This window comes from Monomorium pharaonis, chromosome 6 (genome assembly GCF_013373865.1).
Source record: "Monomorium pharaonis isolate MP-MQ-018 chromosome 6, ASM1337386v2, whole genome shotgun sequence".
In the NCBI taxonomy this organism is placed as follows: Eukaryota; Metazoa; Arthropoda; class Insecta; order Hymenoptera; family Formicidae; genus Monomorium; species Monomorium pharaonis.
Genome location: NC_050472.1, coordinates 4189388 through 4214099, shown reverse-complemented (window position 1 = coordinate 4214099; position 24712 = coordinate 4189388). Strand labels below are relative to the sequence as shown.

Below are 24712 nucleotides of genomic sequence, written 5' to 3'. Positions count from 1 at the left end.
TGCCTAAGTTATGTTTTTTGCAGCAGGTAAATATCTTTTCCCAAAAAGCTTTTAATAAACTAATTTATTGATAAAGAGATTAAACATTGTGATAGTAATTGAAATATCAAGCTATAATTTTCATCGTTTATTTTCGTACAAATCACTATCAAATAGAGAATATAATAAAAAATAACTTGAGTGATATGCATTTGGCAACTCTCTTCTGTTATATTATAATATATATGTATATTTTTATAATATTATACGTATTTGGTAAGAACACACATAGAACGGTAACCGGTGGAAATTTTAAGTACTTGGTTAACACACGTTTTACAGATCCAATGAAGCCAGATTATAACGTCTAGCGGATATTACGATAACTATTACGATATGTCCACTTGAATCCGTTATGCGATATAATTATGTGATATAATGGGCCGGCGTATAGAGTTGAGATCGAGACCAGTTTTCTCCGCCACAACGATTTCCGCCGTGCAATTTATCCCTCCCTTTCCTTGCGGGCATAATAAGAGCACGAATTCTTGGACAAATCGTGCGCTGAAAAAAGCGTCGTTTTGCAAAATCAAATCGCACTTTTCCCATTCCATTTGCGATTGACATGGGCCGCGATCTCGTCGTTGTCACGCACGTGACTGCTTAAAGTCTGTCGAACTTTTGAAAAAGCGGTGAGAGGTGAAAGAAATCGATGTCAAAAGATGCGCGTGGCTCTCTGATCCATATGCATGAAACCTTCGCATAAAAATCCGCTGTGATCAACAAAGTGGCTGTGTTACGTTGTTTGATAACTCTACATGTTTCGATCTTTGTTTACATGAAACGAACGGCGCGGCGTGAGGTTTCCATCGCGTGATTAATGCAATGAGCATTCACGCGATCATTATCTTTTATATTTCAGAAATACTGGGAAAATAATAATTTGAAAATCCGCCCATGTCGCTCTCTTTCGAACAAATTTAAAAAAAAAACAATTTGCGAACTTTTGTAACAGCCATAATTCATATTATTGTAAAATATCCCACCCAAACTTTCTATTTTATGCAATTTCGAAAGCTGTTATGCTAAACGATGATTGGACGATTATTTTTATTATTCTATATCTATTTTATTAAGCATTAATTTTAATTCTAATATCCGTTGTTAATAAGCTTATAAATAGTGCTATAAAATATGTACAAAATATCAGCTACATGTTTCTCATACATACAGTGATCCAGATTATAAATATTACAATTTTATGAAGTGAATATGCTAATTTTATCTCCATGTTTATTTAATTTTACGAGTTCCCTGTTTAAAGGTCTCTGTTGGTACCCAATAAATTTCTCATTTTCTCACTTTCATTTTCATCTCTGTTAAAATTTGGCGAACTCGACGGCACTGATGTTTCTGTGCTTTCCGCAGGCAGAACCACAGCGAAATCGAGAAGCGCAGAAGGGACAAGATGAACACGTACATCACCGAGCTCTCGGCGATGATACCAATGTGCCACGCGATGTCGCGGAAGCTGGACAAGCTGACCGTCCTGCGAATGGCGGTGCAGCATCTGAAAACTATCCTCGGCGCGGTTACCTCATACACGGAAGGTCACTACAAGCCTGCGTTCCTCAGCGATCAGGAACTCAAGACGCTCATACTTCAAGTGAGTCAACTTAAACAACGATTGCGTAATACCTACAAACAGTTGCGGGAGACCATTTTAAATTTAATTTAATTTCTCACGATATACCGATAGAAAAACGATCGGACAATGCATACCTTTCTCACCGTTCTGCGCAACGATTGACTGCGAAAAATCGACAAACACTTTTCATAATTGTTTTATTACAGGAAGTCGCTGTCTTAATTGTTTTTCCTTTACAAGAAATCAATAGATTATGTTCATTCGCGTCTCGCTTAATTCTATAAGTGACACTTCTGGAGCAAAAACGTGCGACGGTTACGCGCTAAACGCTATCGTGGGATCGGACAATTCACCGAAACCGCAGTTCGGTTAACTTGAAATTCATTTATGACGCGTATTTTCGCCGCGCGATTCGTAAGAGGCCGCGCTCCGACCTGTATATCTTTTGTAATCCTTTTGCACGAGATCGAGCGGAGCGAAACCGGCGGGTAACTCCCTTTCTCCCGCGTGCTACAGATTTTTATTCGGCTTGGTCTCGTGCCGGACGCGGCGCGGCGAAAGGAAAGCATGCCCGAGAGAAGCATGTAAGATTTATAGTATCGCGCTAATGGCAACCCTAGGCCGAGGCGTTCTCGAATCACCTACGCCTTTAATTCCAAACCAATTAGCGCGAAAGAGGTTCCAGGTGGTGGAGAACGTGCGTCAATAGAGATTTTCTTCTCCTCGTAAACGAGCCTGCACACAAGCTTTTTTGTGCGTTCCGAATGCTTGGCTTCTTGACGAACGCATTGGCTCTCCCCAGCCTCTCCGTGCGTTCCGAAAAAGTTGGTGATTAACATGTAACATTTATTATAATGTTACGTTATTTGGCCGTAATACAGATCTCTGAAATTAATTATCGAAGGAATTATATTGGACGTTCGAGCTGGATTCTTGCTGGAACGTGAAAACTTTTCACATCGATATGCAAGCCTTATCATGCTTGAGCACACTACATAATTATTTTTGTGATTCAACCTAAAATTAATTTCTGATCTGTATCTAGCTAAGATTTTTAATGTAGCAGTAGAATTGTTCCAAAAGCGTTGTAGAGCTTGAAATATTTTTTTTTCGCTTAGATTGATTTTTAATAAACAACTTTTAAAGATCATTTCTTAATAACTCGATGGACACGCAAATTGAAGGTAAAAATTTATGCTTTTGAAAACTGCGAGCCGCTGCATTTCTTTTTTTGGGGCTTGAAATTCACTGCGTGCCAACGTGGTCTCGGTTCTTTAATTGCGACGAAAAGCGCGGTGTATTGGTTCACGACAATAGAAATGTATCGGCCGTTTATGAGGCGTATTACGCCGCGTGTCTGCGAAAAACGAGGAAAAGGAACCTCGGCGGCCGATAACTCCTATTCACCCTAGATTCCGCGCTCGTGCTCGGCGCGCTGGTGCCGCGCGGACCCGGAGATTTCTCATTGTCATGTGTACACGTATACACTCGTTTATCTTTCATCGAGGGGGGAAAGTTTTTTTCTTTCCCTCCTCGTTCTCGCGCGTTTCCGCCATAGGAAAATATATCCGTAAGTGAATGACCACGCCCGGCATACCGAGTATTAGATCGGCTACGTACGACGTGATTCTAAGCGCGTGGCATAATCGCCAGCGCAAATCGTGTCCCTGTTGCTGATCGGTGCGGTTTATTGCCATTGAAATCTGGCTGGGAGCGCATTGGGAATAACGTTAAGTTACCTGCTGATTATAGAAAAATCGGAGCGCGAATAAATGTACACGCTTATCGCATTCGAGAAAAAGAGAGAGAGAGAGAGAGAGAGAGTTCTCTCGGGGTTTTGACATTTCTATTCTGACTAGACGAACCTTACGACCTGAGGCAACGTAGGCGCTCGAGAAACTCGAGCATGAACCACGCGCGGAATCGCATTGACATGGATTAATTAATGAACGTTACTTGCGATGGAACGATACGTTGAATCTCGCGAACCTCGATTATGTAATGCGAACGGTGCTGGTAACGTTTAGCTGGTGCAACGATAAATGATACGCACGTGCTGAGACAATTGCGGCCGACGACGCAGCGAAATCACGAGCGAAATGTTGTATAGAATTTCGCGTGGCTGAGTACACGTGTGAAAGAAAGTTAATTCAGCTTACTCCGTCAAAATTTCCTGTACGGTCATTGATCACGATCTTCACTATTAGGCTTGAGGATTTTCTAAAAATTAATTTTATACCATTGAAAATTGCGATTTTTATGGGATTTTAATTCAATTTATATATCAATTTAAATTTTATCTCCTTTTCAATTAAAATTTAACCTTAGATCTTTTTTTTTTTTAATGGAAAATGTCGACAATCAATAAATATGGCATGCACTGTTACATTCACGTCTCGCGTGACTTTTTTACAAAAAATCAATGACAATAGAAGACAATATATTGTTCTAAATTGACGTTGTGTGTTTAATCATCTTTCGAATTCTATACTCTCAATAAGCATAGATCCGTGTACGGGAATAAATTGCTGTATGCCATATTTATTTGTTTAGTTTATAGATACCATTCCTTTTTAATACTTTTTAAAATTTAATATTTAAAATCTAAGTAACTTTTCTTTGCCATTTTATGATTAAGGAATTATAAAATAAATTTATTTTTAAGTTGTATTAAAAGATTTTCTTGTCTTATCTGGAATAAAATTCGGAAATTCTCAGGAAATTTGATTACTAAATTTGAATAAGTCCTGAAATAATTATGTTGTTTATCAATGTTGCGTTTACTTATTAAGATCAACCAAAGATTGATGTGCGAAATTGTTGTGCTTAGTCAGATCGTTTAAAATCTCTATTTTTGAAAATGTGGCTGCGGCTGCAAAATTGCGAAAAGTTCACGATTAACACTTAGAATAATGTAATAATAAATATAAAATAGACTTTCTCTCTCTAGTAATTACCACTTATTTTATTATCAAAAGTATTAAAAATACTAACAACAGTGTTTTTAATACTTAAAATAAGTATTAATTACTGGCCAATTTAATACTGTCTAATATTACACTTTTATAAGAAAAGCTTTGTTCTTCAAAAGTCAAGATACGCGATGCGAATTCATTGATTGTGATTAACGATTTGTTCCCTACAGTGTAGCATAATGAAAAGCAGCTTGTCTTGTTTCAGGCCGCAGAAGGTTTCGTCTTCGTGGTGGGCTGCGATCGCGGAAGAATTCTCTACGTGTCCGAGTCCGTCTCGCAGACTCTCAATTATTCTCAGGTATATTGAATTATATCGCGTTGCACCCTTCTAAATTTTTGTGTTTTGAAACTTAACGTTAGTGAGGCGTAAGAGAAATATCGCGTGAAAGCGAACGTGCAGCGCGCGCGTAAGAATCTCCGCTCAATAGCTAATTAATCGCAATGTCCATACCACCATTAGCCTCTGTCTAAATAATGTCTGCTGCATATTCATCTCACAGATTATAAATTATATCTTGAAATGGGTATTCAGTATATGTGTGTTTGACCGACAGCGATCGCTATTGCCATCGTAACGTTGCTTATTTACAAAGTTGCTCAGTAAGAATTTAATATGCGTTGAAATTGATCCTTGCTAAAATTTTTTGTTCAATTTTTAAGATATCCGAGTGTTAATTTAATAATACGCTTGTGTTATTTGAATTACTAATTTGATTTGAATGTTTATTATCTATCGTTTGCCTTTCATGTACTTTTTTCACGATTTAATTAGATTTCCCCGTTTCGAAAATTAAAATAATACATCCAATGACTATAGGAACCTGACGAGCATTTGAATTACTGATGTTTATATCAAAATATCGCTAGAATATTACGAATAGATAAATATTAAAAATACATTTAGACAACAATTTCAATTTTATTAAGTAAAATGCTTGCTTGGTTTTGGTATAACCGAATTATATCGCTTTGAATTTTTATTGGATCATGAATGTTAAGGATTTTTATGCCACAGGGTGACTTATTGGGTCAAAGCTGGTTCGACATTCTGCACCCCAAGGATGTTGCGAAAGTAAAGGAGCAGCTCTCGTCCTCCGATCTCAGTCCGAGGGAGCGACTGATCGACGCGAAAAGTGAGTACACCAGAGCTGTTGCTGCTACAACCGTAGCTGTTGCCGTTGCGCGTCTCTAGATTTCGGCTCGGCGAGCCAAATCGCGCGGACATTAATTTCTCCGGCCGCGTGCGAAGACTTTCCGCCTTCAAAGCATTAATTATAGCGCCTTTCGACGTTGCCTCACGCTTGACGCGTCGATCATTGCGAACGCAAATTAGTTGCCACGCGCATCTCTTCCACCACCTTCACCTGATAAATGTCAGTCGCTCGGCAGCATTTGCTCGCGTAAGCTTCGTCGATAAACATCTTTGAACTGGCGTGCCTACCAGATAAAAGCGTTGCGAAAGCTCGGTTGAGGAAAGGAGACGTAGAGTTGCCGAACGAGTCTAATGCTGGGATTCTTCAGATGTTGCATCGCGTCTGCGATCTGCAAAGCGTTTGGATCGTTAAAATATTTAAAATGCTAATAATAATTAATTGCGACGCTAATACCGTGTAATAAATATTCTTTTTTCTTGCGTTTGAGATGTGAGAGATATGAAAAATAAAAATAGCAAAGAGAAATATTAGACGTACGATAAAAATAGAAAAAAGAAGAAAATGTGAAAAATGATAGAACGATGAACGGGACTATTAATCGACAGATGGATCGTTGCTGTCATCGTAATTGTTTCAGCCATGTTACCGGTGAAAACCGACGTGCCCCAGGGTGTGTCACGACTTTGCCCCGGTGCGCGGAGATCCTTCTTCTGTCGGATGAAGCGTAAAGTCGACGGAGTCCGTTGCGGCGAGATGCAGGTGAAGGAGGAAGCTGATACCGCCGCTGGTTGCCAGAGGCGAAAGAAGCAACAAAACGTAGGTGAGTGCGGCTGATTACCCGAAGATCGGTAATCCAATCAGCAATCGCGGAAAAAAAATTGAAAACTCAAATCAGTCATCGAGCACGTGTAAAGAAAGATTTGTTAAAACTTACTTTTTATTTTGTATTTTATTTATTATACATATATTATATTTATTTTGAATTTATATATTATATTTATATTATATTATTTATTCCTTTTTACACTTTTTATATTGGTGTTTATTTGATTATATTTATTTATTGCAAAAAAAAAACAATATTTCTTTAACAAGAGAAAAATCTTTGATTAACGAACCTTTTATTTTTTATAAAAATGATTACGCAAATATACACAGTCCGAACATTTTTATGTCTATTGCATATTTTTTCAAATTCTTTTTTCTAAAAAAAAAGGGACTAAATCTAAGTTGTGTCCTCTTCTCCGGTGATGGATTTAATTTTCTTTCAAGAAGCAAAACACCTTGCAGGGCAGAAAATGATTGTTACGATTTAGAGTATTTGAATTGAAAATCGATCATAAGAAATTCTTTTTATTTCTTTTCGATTTGATAGTTATAGGAATATCATTCCCTGCATTATCATACGACTCTGATCTGTTGTCAATTTTACTAATAGATTCTGTATCATTTTCACGAGACTTCTTGTGTTTCTTTCAACGTTTCTTCCTCTCACTTTCAGAAACACCATCATCTGATACTCCATTAATTGAAGTGTCATATCTTATGGAAGGAACCAAATTTTCAATTGCACCATCTACATTATCAATATTACTTAAACTTAACCTATAACCTTGTGAATAATCAGATTTTAAAGTGGCGCATATGAAAGGTGGTTTGCTCCTATTGTCAATTTGATTCACGCAACATTTTACTTCCTGACCAATCTCCATCAAATCACCTAACCATTCCTCAATATCATCAGGTTTTGGAATAGAGATGGTATAGATTTTGTGCACCAGCACTACAATGTGATCCAAACCCTTTTTATTCACTATACCTACAATACAAAAAATAGAAATTATTATAAAAAAACATTTTATGAAAATATAAATTAACAATATAATAGAAATAAATTATAATTTATACAGTTTAATAAATTAATTTCAATTAAAATCATAAAAATTATTATAAATTAGTATTTTATAAAATAAAACAATTACAATAGAAATAGATTACACAATTTAAATAATGAAAATCATTTTATGGAGTAACACACAATTTGTACAGCATAAAAATATAATTTAACTTACCTTTTAGGAAAGTTCCAATTGTAGGACAAAATAGATAAAAATCTGCTTCAACGTCAATGTGAATAAAGGGAGAATCATATAGAATCTCTCCCAGATTGCTAAGCAATTTAGGGTTTCTAAAGGCTAACACAAACCCTTTCAATCTAAAACACATAATTATTATGTTAAATTCTTTATTACAAGTTTTCTAATAATTATATATATAATTATTTATGAAAATAATCTTGGAATATTCTCCTAGCATATTTTTATCCATGCATAGTATCTAATATATTATTTCCAGTTTATCACATAGTTTTACTTGAATATGCAATACATGCAGGTAGCAAATCTCAGTAATATAAATAAAATAGCAATAAAATAGTAATTACTCAATTCGATCTTTTTATTTCACAGATAAACATTAAATAAAATATCTATTAAAGCGTATAAATCTATAAATAATTGAAAAATCAGACATGGAGATTTTATGCCTTTGAAAAGATATAGATGAATGCGTACTCTTTGTCGTAAGTATTTAAGGACGATCTCAAAATATGATTGACACCTCGCTGAACGTTGTTCAAGTGGTACGGATGTAACGCGAGGTGTTTGATGGTCCTCGTGAAATGCACGTGAGACTCCTCGTCTTCCAGGACTTCCAGGAGTTCACTAAGCTCCAGAGAGCTCCACGTAACTTCGCGATTCATTTGAAATTTTATCTCGCTTCAAAGACAATTTGTATATTGATACTCGAGTATTGCTTAAAACGAAGGATACATGCCGAAGGAATATTCCTATGTGAAATGACAAATGACTATATCATAGGTTAGGACGCAACGTTTTTGAGGTCAACTCCATTGTTCGACTCTTCTTCTTCTTCTTCTTCTTCTTCTTCTTCTTCTTAAAAGGCCCTTGATGGTAAAACTTACTTTTTATATTGTATTATTTTATTTATTATACATATATTATATTTATTTTGAATTTATATATTATATTTATATTATATTATTTATTCCTTTTTACACTTTTTATATTGGTGTTTATTTGATTATATTTATTTATTGCAAAAAAAAAACAATATTTCTTTAACAAGAGAAAAATCTTTGATTAACGAACCTTTTATTTTTTATAAAAATGATTACGCAAATATACACAGTCCGAACATTTTTATGTCCATTGCATATTTTTTCAAATTCTTTTTTCTAACAAAAAATAGGGACTAAATCTTATAAGTTGTGTCCTCTTCTCCGATAATGGATTTAATTTTCTTTCAAGAAGCAAAACACACCTCGCAGGGCAGAAAAATATGATTGTTACGATTTAGAATATTTGAATTGAAAATCGATACATGCCCAATCGGCAAATTTGTCGCATATTTGTGACTCATCAAAGATGAAAAATAGAAACCGTGTAGTATTGCAACAAAACACCGGTGAAAGGATCGCTGATATATCCTCATCAAATACCTCGCCGGCAATCTCGTAAAGTCCCGATACTTTCCCTTACTTATCGTATCATCTCTTCGTATAGTGTACAATACAACAATAATATATTATATACAACATTATAATATAATGTAAAATTAAATATAATATAATAATATAATAATACAATATGTAAAATTAAATATAATTTGTATTTGTAAAATTTGCGATTTTGAACAGCGAGTCTGCACGAAGACGCGTGTTTTTTAGATTGGAAGTATTGCGTGATTCAGTGCACGGGTTACCTGAAGTCCTGGGCGCCTGCGAAGATCGGTCTCGAGGAGCAGGAGGGCGAGGTCGACAGCGAGGCTTGTAATTTATCCTGCTTGGTAGCGGTCGGCCGGGTCCAAACGATGATATCGACGACAACGTTGCTATTGAGGAAGCCCCATTTGAGGCCCATACAGTTCGTCTCGCGGCACGCAATGGACGGCAAATTTCTGTTCGTGGACCAAAGGTCAGTATACCGAAATCATAAAGACGTTACGTGACCGTTAAAGATGGTTAGTATAAATGAAAATATCTGAATCTTTTTTTTCCGTCATTTAGAGCTACTCCAGTATTGGGCTTTCTACCCCAGGAACTGCTTGGTACTAGTATGTATGAATACTATCACCACGACGACATTCCTCACCTGGCGGAATCTCATAAAGCCGCGTTGCAAACTTCCGAGCGCGTTACCACGCAGGTGATTATGATAGTGCCGCTTATCGTTATCATTCCGCAATCATTACTCCATAGTGATAATGAGAGTAAAATTAATTTTAAGACATTAAAATTGTTAATAACTGCGTGATAGTGTCATCGCGTTTTCACAAATTGATTATTGATTAACGCAAAGACGGATCAGCGATAATTCGGATTCTGCGTTCTGATCTTGCACGTGTTATCACTTTTTACAGGTCTACAGGTTCAGGAGCAAAAGCGCAAACTTCGTGCGATTGCAGTCCGAATGGAAGTCCTTCAGGAATCCATGGACCAAAGACATCGAGTATCTAATCGCCAAGAATTCCGCTATTTTGTAAGCAACAATTATCATTTCACGCGTCGTATAAAAAGTTTGTCACCGTATAAAGAGTTCTCTGTCGTTTTTTCAGCTACGACACTCATCCAGATGGAAATAACAGATCTGAGGACTCGAGCGTGCAGGACAACTATGATTACTTCACGCAGAGTAAGTGCGATGTAAAGCGCGACGTTTTGAAGCAATTAATTAAGGGATTATGTTTAATTTCTTTCGTAAACAGGTAACGGTGGGCTGGAAAGACTGATCTCGAGCCATGTGGAAGTAAGTAAAATCGGCCGACAAATCGCGGAGGAGGTACTGGATTTACAAAGACGCGGAGAAGACTCCTCAGGCAGCAGCCCTGGCCCAGTGACGGAAACTAGTTTAATGACTACTGAGGTAAATATTTATGAATTTGACTAAACACAACTTACGTAATTAATTAATTACCTTTGATTAAAGCCACAAATTACAACAACGATGACGACGACGTCACCGGAAAGAATACCTGACGTTTCCCAGCCGGGCGGCATTGGCAGCGATAACAGCAGCAGCAACCCCACGTCGACGTTCAACCACGTAGCGAATAACGTGCAGCTCAACAGCATCGCGAACGACCAAGGTCATACCTATTACTGTCTCTAAGGAATCGTTTCTTGATATGTAATGCGTTCATTCAAAGATGGAAAGAAATAGAAAGCGACAAGAGAAAAGATTTTGTTAGCGCGTGTATGTGAGAACAATTTAACCGATTTAATACATCTAAGATTTCCTTTCAAAAAAGGCTAATCGATACCCACGCAGAGTATAACATTGATTCTGTTTGTCCAACCACGTACCCATATTAGCGATATCACGCACAACGTAACATCCACCTCCTTTCAGGCGCGTCACGAGACGATGACATGATGGACATGATTAGCGGCACCGCGATTAACGAATCACCAAATCCGATCCCGTCCGACGGCAACGACGAAGCAGCGATGGCTGTCATCATGAGCCTGCTGGAAGCGGACGCGGGTCTGGGTGGTCCCGTGGACTTTTCTGGATTGCCATGGCCATTGCCATAATATGTACGCATTTTATAAGTATACAATTTTAGAAACATCTTCTGGTCAAACGAGCGTTCCGAACATTCGAACGAGACCTGGTGCTGAAATGGTGCTTTTAAAGTATAGGACTCTATTAAGTTAAGCGAATTGTAGCTTCTAAACGGAACTTCTAAATCGCGATCAATTAACTATCGTTACTTATCAATATTCGGATTTGTAAATCTGTATGCTTTCATTCTTTATCTATTATTTGTCATTGATTTCTCAAAAACGACAATTGCTTTGCAAAAGAGGCGGCAAAAGATTTTGCATTCAACAGCAAAAGATGAATAAATGTTGACGAACGCCCTCAAAGATTTACAGTGGTGTGACAATAGTGTGGATAATAACGTACGAAAAAACTAACGTTTTGGTGACAAATTAACGTTATACATGTAAATATGCAGGCACGTGATGCATGTACGCGTGATATGCCATTTAAGTGTACCTAATTAAATTGTAGGAATATCTGTATGCGAGAACTTTCTATAAATAAATCTTTTAATTCGGTGAACGTACGAGATAAGCAAAGTTTACTCGTTACGTACGCAAATATGGACTCCCGAACGTACCATCTAGAAATAATACATCGATAACTAAATTATACGATGCTGCAATCTAGCAATCCTATATGTTTTATTTTGTCATAACGTACGATTCGAATCTGTGCAAAAGTATCGTAATATTTCTAAGAGACACGAATGGAATGTGGTAAGATAAGGATTTATGTAAATAACATGACATTACACTGCTGTAATTTATTGTCCGATATTTAAAAAAAGATATTCACAAATATTCACAAGACATTATGGATATTGAAAACGACGTTTGTTATAAATAAATGATAGTGAATCTCTTGATAAATTCGAGGTGATTGTGAAAATTTCTATCCTGTAATAATTTTAGAATACAAATAGAAAGGTTATTATATTCTAAAGAATTCGTTATTAGAACACATTTTGGTAAAAGTTCACAAATTAAAAAACTCTCATTCTCCAGAGAAATATAATTCGAACAAAACAAAAGAAATAAAACAATTTTAAAGGCTTAAATTTAAATTCGCGATATTAGAAAAATACAATTTGACAGATCGAATTAAATTTCGAGGTGCAAATTTTGAAATATAACATTTTCCGTATGTTTCTACGTTAATTGCTATCAGTGTGTATAAGCTCAGGCGAGAGTTTCTTTTTTCTTATATACAAAGTGAGAGAAACCATGTAATTATTTACATCTATGCTAATAAGAAAACTGTCATATAACATATCGTGTACTCCGATTTATCAATGTCTAGATAAATCATTCAGATATTAACGGTGTTGATATCTCTAATAAGTACAAAATCGTTGTTAGATGTTTAATAAAGAGAATTTCTCATGACTGCAAATATGGAAATTTATCATAACTGTTTATAAATACTCATATTTGTTAGAATTGCTGATTAAGAAAAATAACTGAGAAGTGAGATTGAAATAAGTTATTGAGTGTATGTAACTCATAATTGTCAAATAATATACAATAACGACGCAATTTTTGAGGTTTAAATACCTAAGATCGATTTACAGAGTATACAACAATTACAAGTATACGTTGCAATAGATTGTGTTTACAAATAAAATGTTTTTATGTTTCGTATCATATGCTGTTTATCATATTTTCATATCGTATGCATGTAATTCTATATAATTATTTCGTATTTATCATTTAACGATTTTATTAATCGTACAATTACAAAAAATATATATAATTATAAAAATACCGTAGTAATATCTTAGCTGTACATTTTTATTATATAGATAAAACTTTATTATATAGAAAAAAAATGAGTCTAATTTATATTTAACATTTTTAAGTGTTTTTTTTTTTTACTTAAAATATCAATTATGATTCTGATTTTATCGTTTTTTTCTTTTTAAATTTTTTTGAGGCATAATCAAGATTCAAATTACTCGAATCGCTATCTATTGCTGATGTAGTTTCCCTGTGTTGAATCTCTTCAGGCTCATGTTTAATCACTCGGGAAATATCATTCATTAGATTTTCACTTTTAATTATAATTTCAGAATCGGAATCTTTCAACACATTTGCATATTTCTTCGGACTCGGACTTTTTTTCCTTTCTTTATCTGAAACGTTGTCATCACTAATTATATCCTTTTTGCTCTTAATTTTAGATTTCGGCAATGAGTCTCTTAAAGTTACTGTGTGTTTCTTAGAACATTTTTTCTTTTCGGAAGTATCATTGTAAAAATCTTCTGTCAGAAATTTAGGCATTTTAAAGTTTTCATTTAAATTTTCTACTTTAGTCTCGTTACTTAATAGTTGGCTTTTTGATTTTTCATTAGTAATTCCGTCTATAAGTGGATCTTGTTTTTCAATTTTTATTGTAACAACGTGATCTGATTCCAAATCTGACATTTTCATAGGTGATTTCTTGTTTTTCTTATGCTTTTTAAATGCGTTGTCTTCTAAACTTGAAGAGAGATCGACTATATGTTTCTTATGTTGTTCTTCAGATTTAATATGCTTGGAAATAGTGTCTGTATTATAAAATACTCCTTCATTTTTGGTCTTTGTTGATACAGTTTCCGAATCGGATTCAGATTCCTTCGTGTATTTCTTTTTCTTTTTCTTTTCTGTTTTAATATATTGCTCTTCTTTTTCAGTTTTAATATTTTCGAGAATGTTCTCTGTCTTACAAATAATTTTTTCATTTTCTATCTTTATTAATACAGTTTTTGAATCAGATTCCTTAGATTTCTTATGTTTTTTTCTTTTTGTCATCTCAGTTTCACTATCTAATGGAACAGAATTTTCTCTTTTTACAGCTTTATGTAACTGCATATGTTCATCTGAAATTGTATCATTACTAAGTAACGACTTTGATACTTTCTTGCTTTTCTTATGTTTTTTAGAACTATTATCAACTTCTGAATTATTTAAATAATCATCAGTATTTAATACATATTGTATATTTTGGTATTGCGATTTCTTTTCGGATTTGATAGTTACAGGAATATCATTCCCTACATTATCATACGACTCTGATCTGTTGTCAACTTTATTAATAGATTCTGTATCATTCTCACGAGACTTCTTGTGTTTCTTTCGATGTTTCTTCCTCTCACTTTCAGAAACACCATCATCTGATACTCCATTAATCAAAGTGTCATTTCTTATGGAAGTATCCAAATTTTCAATTGCACCATCTACATTATCAATATTACTTAAGCTTAACCTACAACCTTGTGAATAATCGGATTTTAAAGTGGCACATATGAAAGGCGGTTTGCTCCTATTGTCAATTTGACTCACGCAACATTTTACTTCCTGACCAATCTCCATCAAATCACCTAGCCATTCCTCGATATCATCAGGTTTCGGAATAGAGATGGTATAGATTTTGTGCACCAGCACTACAATGTGATCCAAACCCTTTTTATTCACTATGCCTACAATATAAAAAATAGAAATTATTATAAAAAAAACATTTTATGAAAATGTAAATTAATAATATAATAGAAATAAATTATAATTTATACAGTTTAATAAATTAATTTCCATTAAAATCATAAAAATTATTATAAATTAGTATTTTATAAAATAAAACAATTACAATAGAAATAGATTACACAATTTAAATTTTTAAATAATGAAAATCATTTTATGGAGTAACAATTTGTACAGCATAAAAATATAATTTAACTTACCTTTTAGGAAAGTTCCAACTGTAGGACAAAATAGATAAAAATCTGCTTCAACGTCAATGTGAATAAAGGGAGAATCATATAGAATCTCTCCCAGATTGCTAAGCAATTTAGGGTTTCTAAAGGCTAACACAAACCCTTTCAATCTAAAACACATAATTATTATGTTAAATTCTTTATTACAAGTTTTCTAATAATTATATATATATATAATTATTTATGAAAGTAATCTTGGAATATGTTTCTCCTAGCATATTTTTATCCATGCATAGTATCTAATATATTATTTTCAGTTTATCACATAGTTTTACTTAAATATGCAATACATGCAGGTAGCAAATCTCAGTAATATAAATAATAAAATAGCAATAAAATAGTAATTGCTCAATTCGATCTTTTTATTTCACTGATAAACATTAAATAAAATATCTATTAAAGCGTATAAATAATTGAAAAATCAGACATGGAGATTTTATGCCTTTGAAAAGATATATAGATGAATGCGTACTCTTTGTCGTAAGTATTTAAGGACGATCTCAAAATATGATTGACACCTCGCTGAACGTTGTTCAAGTGGTACGGATGTAACGCGAGGTGTTTGGTGGTCCTCGTAAAATGCACGTGAGAATCCTCGTCTTCCAGGAGTTCACTAAGCTCCAGAGAGCTCCACGTAATTTCGCGATTCATTTGAAATTTTATCTCGCTTTAAAGACAATTTTTATATTGAGTATCGCTTAAAACGAAGGATACATGCCGAAGGAATATTCCTATGTGAAACGACGTAGATCATAGGTTAGGACGCAACGTTTTTGAGGTTAACTCCATTGTTCGACTCCCGCTGCGCTAATCAGCATCGGCGCCATCGGCGGCGTCGGCGGATAAAATTATCAATAGGTTTGTTCCTTTTTTCATATCGCTAGATTGAACTTCTTGCGTGTTCTTGCGCGGTTTATCTTTTCTCCTTTTTTCTTCAATGTGAAAAGAAAAAGAGGAAAGCTGAACTGCGCAAAAAAGTTTTTAGCGTTCAAGTCCATGGCCTATGGATGTGGAAAAGGAACAAACCCAATCATTAATCATAACAAACTACATTGAGCGATATGTACTTATGTATTCGTTGCGGAGAATTATTGTTGAAATAATTATTTAATGTGATCAACAAAACTTCTCGTTTTATTACACGTTACACCGTATTGTAATTAGGAACTGCATGTGGATTTAAAATACCGAGTCGCCGTCGTCCGGCAATCATGAATTCGAAGAAGACTATAACCTTTGGCAAGATCAGTGCCAATTTAGATAAACCGGAATCAGAGGCACCGGTCGAGACTTTCAGCTCTGGGGGATTCGGTACTTTCGGTAAAAAACGCGAGGAGAACAATGTGAAGAAGATGGACGAGATCAAGCCGGAGGACGAGGAGGAGACCCAGAATATGCAGAAGATGATGGGTATCACGGGCTTTGGTAAAAAGGCCAAGTCCTTCGACGTGCAGGAGATGATGGAGAACATCACCAGAACCATCAACAGCAATAAGGCAAGCACGATCGAGAAAGAGAAACCCAGCGAGATCGCGGAATCTAAAAAGGACGAGATGAGCGACGACGATGACGACGACGACGATATCATTGGTCCACCTATACCATCTCTGATACCCGTCACTTCGGATGCGACTAAGGATTCGAATGCAGAAAAGAAAGATGAGGAGAAAAATGAAAGCGAAGATGACGATGACGAAGAATTGTCTGAAGAGGAAGAAGAGGTGTGTATAGTCAAAATGTTAACTACTGGAAGAAAGAACCTGGAATTTTCAGAGCCATTCAGTATCTGGTCAATGACCATTGGAGTGCATCCTTATCATTAATTATATAATGCAGTATGACATTCATATCAATTCTCTATCTGTAAAGAGAATAAGAATGATTGCTTTATTCATCACCAAATGGATGATCTCTAATATTCAAATAATTATTCAGAATGAGATACCAATCTTTTGTCTTTTATAAAAATTATAATTGTTTTCTAAAAATGAGAGTTTGGCCTCGACTAAATACCTATTAAATATTCTCTCTCGAGTTTTTTTTCTCTTTTACTTTTTCTGCTTTTTCACTTACCATACCTATATTACATACTATTACAGGTAACATTAAGAGACAAGATTCCCTGTTCTCACGAAGTCTCAATGACTCACGGCACAAAAGCTGTGATCGCCATCGCCGCGGATCCATCCGGAGCTCGACTAGCCTCTGGTTCCATTGACTACGACGTCTGCTTCTGGGATTTCGCCGGCATGGACACATCTATGAAGAGTTTCAGAACATTGCAGCCTTGCGAGAATCATCCTATTAAGTGCTTGCAGTATTCCATGACCGGGGACGTGATACTGGTGGTCTCGGGCGCGGCGCAGGCTAAAGTCCTGGATCGGGATGGCTTTGAGAAATGTGAGACCGTCAAGGGCGATCAGTACATCACGGATATGGCGCGCACAAAGGGTCACACCGCCAGTCTGAACAGCGGCTGTTGGCATCCGTTCACCAAGGAGGAGTATCTGACCTGCTCTCAGGACAGCACCTGCCGAATATGGAATTTGTACAGGCCGCGCGGACACAAGAGCCTGATAAAATGCCGTGCGCAAAACGGCGTGAAGACCATCCCCACCACGTGCGCTTACAGTCGGGAAGGCGCAGCCGTTGCGTGCGGCTGTATAGACGGCTCGATTCAGATGTGGGACCACAGGAAGAATTTCGTGAATCCGTCCCTCGTGCTGCGCGGCGCGCACGCATCGTCCAGCGAGGTATCGAGCCTGAGTTTCTCGTACCTCGGGCAGCTGTTGGCAAGCCGGGCCTGCGATGACACTCTGAAATTATGGGACTTACGGGCATTCAAGGCGCCGATCTTCGAAGCCAAGGGATTGTTCTCGCGTTACGACACCACGGATTGCATGTTCAGCCCTGATGACTCGATGATCATCACCGGGGAATCCTTGAACAAGGGAAAGACGACCGGTAGGGTGCTACTCTACGACAGCAAGACGTTTGACCTGATCAGAGAGATCCCTGTGACAAACTCTCATGTGATAAAGACTCTGTGGCACCCAAAGTTGAATCAGGTGTTCGTCGGCTGTGGCAACGGCATCGTCAAGGTGTACTACGATCCCAAAAAGAGCATGAGAGGCGCCAAACTGTGCGTTGTCAAGACGCACATGAAGCAGAAGCACATCGAAATAATGTCCACCCAGCAGATCATAACGCCCCATGCGCTTCCCCTGTTCCGTCAGGACAGGCCCAAGTCGGTTCGCAAGCAGATGGAGAAGGACAGGCTCGATCCGGTAAAATCGAGGCGTCCAGATCTGCCCATTACCTCCGGTCAGGGCGGTAGAGTGGCATCCTCTGGAGGAACGCTCAGCTCCTATGTCATACGCAATCTCGGGTTGAGCAAACGGATAGAGGATGATCAGGATCCAAGAGAGGCCATTCTGAAATACGCCAAGATAGCCGAGGAGGAACCGTACTGGATCGCACCTGCATACAAGAAGACGCAGCCGAAAACGATTTTTCAAAACGACGATCAAGATAGCGGACCGAGTAATAAGAAACAAAAAACTTAGATTTATATGCGCCTTGTGTATATACAGATTATATATAATACGTATCGTGTAATTATATGTATCCATGTAAATATAATCGTGATATTTCTGCTCGTAGGATGCACAAAGAGAAAATGAAAACACTTTTATTATCGTGTCTTTTGATTAATTGGAGAGAAATGTAACTTTATCGGAAGCATTACATTGCAGCATATTGAATATTCTATACTGGAATGATGCATATAAAAGGGGATTTATTCCTATTGTCAATTTGACTCGCGCAACATTTTGTTTCCTGACCATCAAATCACTGCTATTTCTCCGTATTGTCAGATTGTGGAATAGAGATGATATATATTTTTTGCATCGGCACTACAATGTGATCCAAATTCTTTTTAGTGATTCTTCAGAAATCCACTAAGTTCCAAGGAGGTAACTTCACGATTTATTTTAGTTTTTATTTCATCTCAAAGACAATTTATATTGAGTATATTATTTATGTATTTAAAAAAAGTATATATATTTTATAGGCTGCGATCCAATTGCGCATAGATTATGTATAATAATCGGTTATTTGCCATTGGATAGTTTTCAGGTTTTTCTTTTGAAATTTAATTCAAACAGTTTTTTAAAAGTGCTGTTTTATTTATACAGTAATTTCATTATAAGAAAATAATCGAGTTTGGTTGGTATAATCATAAAATAATTGATAATTCAATATAAAAAATACTTGATTTTTATATATTTCTGAAAAACTAATTTTATAAGAATTTGATATTAAAAAAATGGAGAGCGATCCTTTATTGTCTTCAAGAAAGAGCGATTTACTAGACAACAATTGGTCTGTTCTTTTTAGCTGCACTGATGCAATAAGTTAGAATGAGAAAAAATATATTTGTCTTTAACTTATTGCACCAGTGTAATGCCCAGTCTACAATGAGTCGTTGGTCGTTGGTCGTAAGAAATTTAACCAATTATGTTCGGTTATTCTTCTCTAAGATCAACTGTGATTGGTTAAATTTCTTACGACCAACGACTCATTGTAGACTGGGCATAAGGCCGGACTACAAGGTGTAGTAAGCCTTATGCCATAAGAAATTGACCAATTATAATCGAATATGAGAAGAATAATCGAATATAATTGGTTAATTCCTTATGGCATAGGTGAAGGCCCTTATGCCGACATGCGAAAAGGTTATGCTACGTAACCTTACGTGATCGTCTGACGTGCAATCGGTTCGAATTTCGAATCTACGACGTATTTGTGCGGCTGGAGGTAGAAATTGCGCGGGTTCTTGCGACGTAACGATGAAATAATCATGTTTCGATTAGTTCGAGAGCAGTTTGTGGCTCTAAAACTTCAAGCGTTCTCAAACGGCTTTGAATTGTAGATAGAAACCGCATAAAGATAAAAATTTAGTTGTCTTCATCATATAATTGTTTCTTTCCCGTAAACATGGCTAAGAGGAAGAGCTTCAATCGAATACACGGACGAAACTCCAGGCATAGATCCAACGACTCTTTTGGTTCCGGATTTCTCGATCCGGATACAAACATCGTGGATGAAGGTAGACACGTTTTTTTCCTCATCATTTCGTTTTGCAGCGTTTTATTGTCACAGATGAACCACCATGAAAACGTAAAGTTGATTTTAATTTGATACTTTTATGCACCGCTTTTTCTACAGGACGAACATTCTGGTGGAACAACTTGGAGGAGGATACATCTCCGCGGCATTCCCACATTTACAGTGTAAACGAGACGCCTGGACAACTGAACGAACGTTCAGAGTTGAATTCTACCTACGGTTCTATGGAATGGTGGAAAAATTTGGAAGCCTCTGGCAGCAAGTCCAGTATTTCAATGAGACGCAATCTTAGCGCAGGTATGAATCGTCAGAGCATTCAATTTTTTTTTTTACTGTAGATATTACAATACTTATAATATACGTTATCTTTTTAGAGATAGTTAAAGCCAATATATTGCAAGTTTCGACGTCCGAATCGGAGAAAGAATCGATGCATGACTTAAGAAAGAAGAAAGTTTATCTGAAGGCAACGAATAGCAGAAAGAGCATTAACAACGCTTTCTCAAAAGCACTGAATGAAACCGAGACAACTATTCCATTAAATTTACGGGGGAAACGAGTCAACTATTCTGAGTTCCATAGTGATTTGGATAAAGATGTCTCACCTCAGAGAGAAAACTTGCAGGAGGACGAGGAGGACAGTAATTTGAGCGCGACTGGGAATATTTTGAAATTGAAGCCAACTATTTCTAGAAGAACAAGACGAAACGCGAGTACAGATGATCAAAATCCTTTTCAGGATGTACTAACAGAGGGTGTTCTGAGTGGCAACGTCACGAGAAAATCGATCGCACTTCAAAAAGAATCTTCGAGGCGTTCGATGCATGGAGATATTGATACGAATAAGGATTGCAGTGGCGATCATGGGAAATCTATGAGAGCATCTCAAGCAATACCGCTAGAGAGTATCAATGCTATCTCCTTGAATTTGCCACCTCCAAATGTCGAGGACGCAGCATCTGAGGCCAACGTTGAGGTGATCGTTCAAGACACCGATGAGAGCACCGAGATCGCTCCTAGTCAATTTTTGAAGCGTAAATTTGCCTTTGGACAACGCACACGGAGAAGCGTGGGAAAAAATGCCTTCACGGATGCTTTAGCCGACGATAGCAGCTCGAGTTTGTCTGATCTTAATGAGAAACAGCGTAAATCTACCTTTCTACAGCGCACACGAAAAAGCGTGGGAAAAAATGCTTTCGCGGACGCTTTAGCCGACAATAGTAGCTTGAATTTGTCTGATCTGAATAAGGAAAATGATTTTAACGAAGCACCATTAATGTCACTCTCGCCACTCCGCCCTTCAAAAGAATTATCCATCAATAGATCTAAAAATAATATCACGCTCGAGAAATCTCCAATTCGTCAAAGTTCAAGATTGTCTCTAAGTGCAGCTAAGAAGCAATCATTAAACATACAAGACGTCAAAAATAATATTGAAGCGGTCGATTTGAGCAGCTCGTCCACAGATAACAAATCTCTCAGGAGAAAAATTTTTGAAGCCGTATCTTTGAAGCCAACATCAAAAATTTTAGAAAATTCACGTAAGAGTCTAACTAAAGAGCCTAACCCGTTTGAGGAAATACTTAGAAAAGATGGTAATATTAGTACAAGAGAAAGTCACGTTTCAACTGAAGACAATCATGGTTCTCTCGAGCAAGACAGGTCTACGATAAAGATTATCGAGGTACGTGGAGCTGTAATGGAAGAAGAAAACTTGCAATCAAAAGAGGATGAAGTTGCAAACGAGGAAGAGTCTGAGGAAATATCCGTTACGTCGTTAAATGTCGAGGAAAATGTACCTAAGAAACTTAATGTATCATTAGAACTCAGGGATACACAACTGGCAAACAGCGATCTCGCAAATATATCTAAATCAAGTTCTCGAAAGAGTATAGTAGCTACAACGTCAGAAAAACAAGCTTCTTTCAGCCGCAAGTCCATCAGAAAGAGTCCTTTGGAGGAACATTCACATACCAATACAATGCTATCTGTTGGTAGGTCAAGTACCAATAAGATAATAACACATGCAATTGTAAACGATGATGTACATAATGATGTAGCTGTAGAACAAGATTTAAGTACGCCCAAACGAGTGTCTAAATTGATCAATCCTTTTAATAAGGAACTTCGTGTTGTTTTAACGCGTATCAGTTTAAGAAATCGGCCTGAAACACCAAAACAATCCGCGAGTAAAAATACGCAGTTGCCTAAGCGATCTCTAAACTGGATCAACGAGGAAGATGATGATGTATCTGTAGACTCGGAAATAAATATTGGCAGTGTCTCGGAAATAATAAGTTCTACAAGAATTTCAAAAGTTAGTACAAACAATATAGAAAGGCACAAAAGCACTATTACGCCAGCTGAAATGGCTGATGATACAGAAGAACCTGCGAGGCAAACAATTCAACCAAATTCCACTTTGACGAGGGCTGAAACGAGCAATAAAATAGTAGATCGGCAGAGCGTGCAGATTTCAAACAGGACCAGTATTAGAGAGAATAGAGAAATTGGACGTAAGGACAAAAGTTCGAGCAAATCTCAAAACAGTCGCATGTCGATTAAACCGTCAACCAGCAAAGGTATTTCTGTTAGTAAGGTAAATTCATCATTGAAAAAGATAGATGATTTCTTCAAGATAAAACAAACTTCAATAGCGATGGACCAATCGAGCCAAGACGCGCAGAGATCGCAAGTCTTCGAAAAAATGGAGAAGATTAAGTCTAAATTAGAGAGAATAAAATCTCGAGAGATGGCCGCGATGAAAATAGCCATAACGGATGAGAAAAAATCTACATTACAAATGAAAAAATATGCGAAATCTGTAATGCTTAAACAAACCACGAAAAAGAAGTTGCTTGCGAAGCCTATGAAAGTAGTGGATAAGGCATTCTTAGTAAATGGAAAAGTATATAGAGCACCGAGGCTTCCGCGTCCGAAACACTGGGTTACTGATCGTTTCTACAAGTTTCTGTGGAATCGTATGGAGCCGAAGTACAAATTGGCAGCAAGAGTAAAGTCCGAAAAATTCGTACAGGAATTGGCCAAAATAGTCGCTATCATTGAACGTCGTAAAAAGTACGAAAGTTATAAGACCGAAATGGATGCTTTGATGAAGGAAATGGCACGGTTAAATATTATCAATACTCGTAATGATTTTTATCATTTCTGTCAGGATTTTCTGCCGTATGAATTCCGCGTTAAAGTCGTGCCTATGCTAATGCCCGGAAATAAAAACAACATTCCTTATGATCCAGAAAAGTTACATGTTCCCATACTCGATACCGAGTGAATGACATTAAAGATATCAATGCGATATAATATATTAACTATTTTTGAAGCTGTTTGTAATGTTTAGAATAACGTTGAGTGTACATATATGTAATTATAAAAATATTATATAATGTTACTAATACACATTACTGATAATATATTTTTGATAAATGCAAATAAAATGTAAAATATATTTTTTTATTACATAATCTGTAAGCTCTATGTCAATAGAAAAATAATTTTTGTATTTTTTTTTAATTCTTATATAGATTTGAATTTAATTAATTTTTGTGTTAATGAGATAAAGAAGATAGTTAAAATTTTGAAATACTATGAAATACTATTTATATTACCCCTTTTTTTTTGTTAAAATTTATAATTGGTGCAACCTATTCATCGATTAATTTAATTATCTTAAAATTTGCTTGCATCAAAAACTAATTTACTTGTAAAAGTTGTTAAGATTTTCTCATTACTTTGATATGAACGAAATGTAATGGTTCTCACCCCTTTGACACTTGATACTTTCATTCGTACTTTAAGCAAGCATTTAGTTAATCAATCATCAAGTATTACCGTGTTTTTATGTACTTATTCCGGTTTACATGCGCGTACATTATTTGCTTATATAATCGCATTATATGTATATAAGTCTATTGTGATATCTCTACGGTTATAAATATCTTCCTAATCTCGTTCGCTCTGTAACGACAATCTTTTGCCTGAGTAAACACCTTGTTTTTCCACAACGTTCACAACAAAAATTATTTATATTGCTTTATGACGCTGATAGATAGGACAACATTAGGCAAGTTGTCAAAGATCGAGCACGTGTTAAATTATAAAAAAAAAAGATTATTTAGTTTTTTTTCTTGTTAAAGCTGGTTTAACTTAATAAATCGGGATTAAAACATTCTTTATATTAAATTAAATCTAGAAAAAATGTGTAATTATTGCTGCATTTGTAAATTTTTATTAAATTTATAACGGTACATTTTCTGACAATATGACTTTTGTCGTGATATATACACGATTAAAAAATTGTTTAATTTATTTTTAGCAAGAAAGTTAAAGTTTCAAAAATAACTAGTTAAAGTTAAACAATGACTTATTTGAAATTAACTAAGTTAAGTTAAATGTAACTTTCTAAGTATATTATTTAACTTTTACTT

The 24712-nt window shown here is 36.0% G+C and overlaps 5 protein-coding genes across 15 annotated transcripts in view; 3 read left to right on the top strand and 2 right to left on the bottom strand.

Annotated features, from left to right (window-relative positions):
- Positions 1-13026, top strand: part of LOC105838385 (protein cycle) — a 38323-nt gene extending 25297 nt beyond the window's left edge. For 4 of the 9 annotated variants that reach the window (XM_028190618.2, XM_028190616.2, XM_036288201.1 and 1 more), the window contains 11 exons: positions 1408-1645; positions 4793-4900; positions 5618-5735; positions 6394-6576; positions 9490-9751; positions 9844-9982; positions 10197-10315; positions 10392-10468; positions 10542-10699; positions 10763-10922; positions 11186-13026. In XM_028190618.2, the coding sequence (XP_028046419.1) occupies positions 1408-1645; positions 4793-4900; positions 5618-5735; positions 6394-6576; positions 9490-9751; positions 9844-9982; positions 10197-10315; positions 10392-10468; positions 10542-10699; positions 10763-10922; positions 11186-11370 (1747 nt within the window). In that variant the 3' untranslated portion in view covers positions 11371-13026. Of the gene's footprint in view, positions 1-1407; positions 1646-4792; positions 4901-5617; positions 5736-6393; positions 6577-9489; positions 9752-9843; positions 9983-10196; positions 10320-10391; positions 10469-10541; positions 10700-10762; positions 10923-11185 lie in introns of those variants that run through there. The other 5 variants (XM_028190617.2, XM_028190620.2, XM_028190621.2 and 2 more) reach the window with 5 other exon arrangements.
- Positions 6852-8742, bottom strand: LOC118646014 (DNA-directed RNA polymerase I subunit RPA43-like). Of its 2 annotated transcripts, XM_036288206.1 has the most exons (4): positions 8330-8730; positions 7829-7971; positions 7439-7575; positions 6854-7332 (listed from the first exon to the last, which is right to left on the bottom strand). In XM_036288206.1, exons 1-4 carry the CDS (start codon positions 8515-8517, stop codon positions 7300-7302), a joined length of 501 nt encoding a protein of 166 aa, XP_036144099.1. In that variant the 5' UTR covers positions 8518-8730; the 3' UTR covers positions 6854-7299. The 2 variants fall into 2 exon arrangements, with proteins under 2 accessions (XP_036144098.1, XP_036144099.1); XM_036288205.1 differs by having other exon boundaries at positions 6852-7575; positions 8330-8742.
- Positions 13027-13246: 220 nt separating the features above from the next.
- LOC105829444 (putative histone-lysine N-methyltransferase 1) lies at positions 13247-15821 on the bottom strand. The gene is made up of 3 exons (XM_028190625.2): positions 15607-15821; positions 15102-15244; positions 13247-14843 (listed from the first exon to the last, which is right to left on the bottom strand). Exons 1-3 carry the CDS (start codon positions 15783-15785, stop codon positions 13273-13275), a joined length of 1893 nt encoding a protein of 630 aa, XP_028046426.2. The 5' UTR covers positions 15786-15821; the 3' UTR covers positions 13247-13272.
- An 85-nt stretch (positions 15822-15906) lies between these two features.
- On the top strand, positions 15907-18954 carry LOC105829443 (gastrulation defective protein 1 homolog). Of its 2 annotated transcripts, none has more exons than XM_036288204.1 (3): positions 15907-15992; positions 16299-16855; positions 17234-18954. In XM_036288204.1, the coding sequence occupies exons 2-3, from the start codon at positions 16346-16348 to the stop codon at positions 18698-18700; spliced, it is 1977 nt and encodes a 658-aa protein (XP_036144097.1). In that variant the 5' UTR covers positions 15907-15992; positions 16299-16345; the 3' UTR covers positions 18701-18954. The 2 variants fall into 2 exon arrangements, with proteins under 2 accessions (XP_036144097.1, XP_036144096.1); XM_036288203.1 differs by lacking the exon at positions 15907-15992 and adding an exon at positions 16013-16197.
- An 830-nt stretch (positions 18955-19784) lies between these two features.
- On the top strand, positions 19785-23729 carry LOC105829445. Its single transcript, XM_012668293.3, has 3 exons — positions 19785-20247; positions 20367-20564; positions 20642-23729. The coding sequence occupies exons 1-3, from the start codon at positions 20136-20138 to the stop codon at positions 23557-23559; spliced, it is 3228 nt and encodes a 1075-aa protein (XP_012523747.1). The 5' UTR covers positions 19785-20135; the 3' UTR covers positions 23560-23729.
- The last annotated feature ends 983 nt before the right edge of the window (positions 23730-24712 follow it).

Excerpts from the sequence above, each read along its gene's own strand:
- LOC105829445 (XM_012668293.3), top strand. The coding sequence starts at position 20,136 with ATGGCTAAGAGGAAGAGCTTCAATCGAATACACGGACGAAACTCCAGG. Across the intron at positions 20,248-20,366 it reads TACAAACATCGTGGATGAAG|GACGAACATTCTGGTGGAAC; the intron begins GTAGACACGTTT and ends CTTTTTCTACAG. Across the intron at positions 20,565-20,641 it reads GAGACGCAATCTTAGCGCAG|AGATAGTTAAAGCCAATATA; the intron begins GTATGAATCGTC and ends TTATCTTTTTAG.
- LOC105829444 (XM_028190625.2), bottom strand. The coding sequence starts at position 15,785 with ATGAATCGCGAAATTACGTGGAGCTCTCTGGAGCTTAGTGAACTCCTG. Across the intron at positions 15,245-15,606 it reads TTAAATACTTACGACAAAGA|ATTGAAAGGGTTTGTGTTAG; the intron begins GTACGCATTCAT and ends TATGTGTTTTAG. Across the intron at positions 14,844-15,101 it reads AGTTGGAACTTTCCTAAAAG|GCATAGTGAATAAAAAGGGT; the intron begins GTAAGTTAAATT and ends TTTATATTGTAG.
- LOC105829443 (XM_036288204.1), top strand. The coding sequence starts at position 16,346 with ATGAATTCGAAGAAGACTATAACCTTTGGCAAGATCAGTGCCAATTTA. Across the intron at positions 16,856-17,233 it reads TGTCTGAAGAGGAAGAAGAG|GTAACATTAAGAGACAAGAT; the intron begins GTGTGTATAGTC and ends ATACTATTACAG.
- LOC118646014 (XM_036288205.1), bottom strand. The coding sequence starts at position 8,517 with ATGAATCGCGAAGTTACGTGGAGCTCTCTGGAGCTTAGTGAACTCCTG. Across the intron at positions 7,972-8,329 it reads TTAAATACTTACGACAAAGA|ATTGAAAGGGTTTGTGTTAG; the intron begins GTACGCATTCAT and ends TATGTGTTTTAG. Across the intron at positions 7,576-7,828 it reads AATTGGAACTTTCCTAAAAG|GTATAGTGAATAAAAAGGGT; the intron begins GTAAGTTAAATT and ends TTTGTATTGTAG.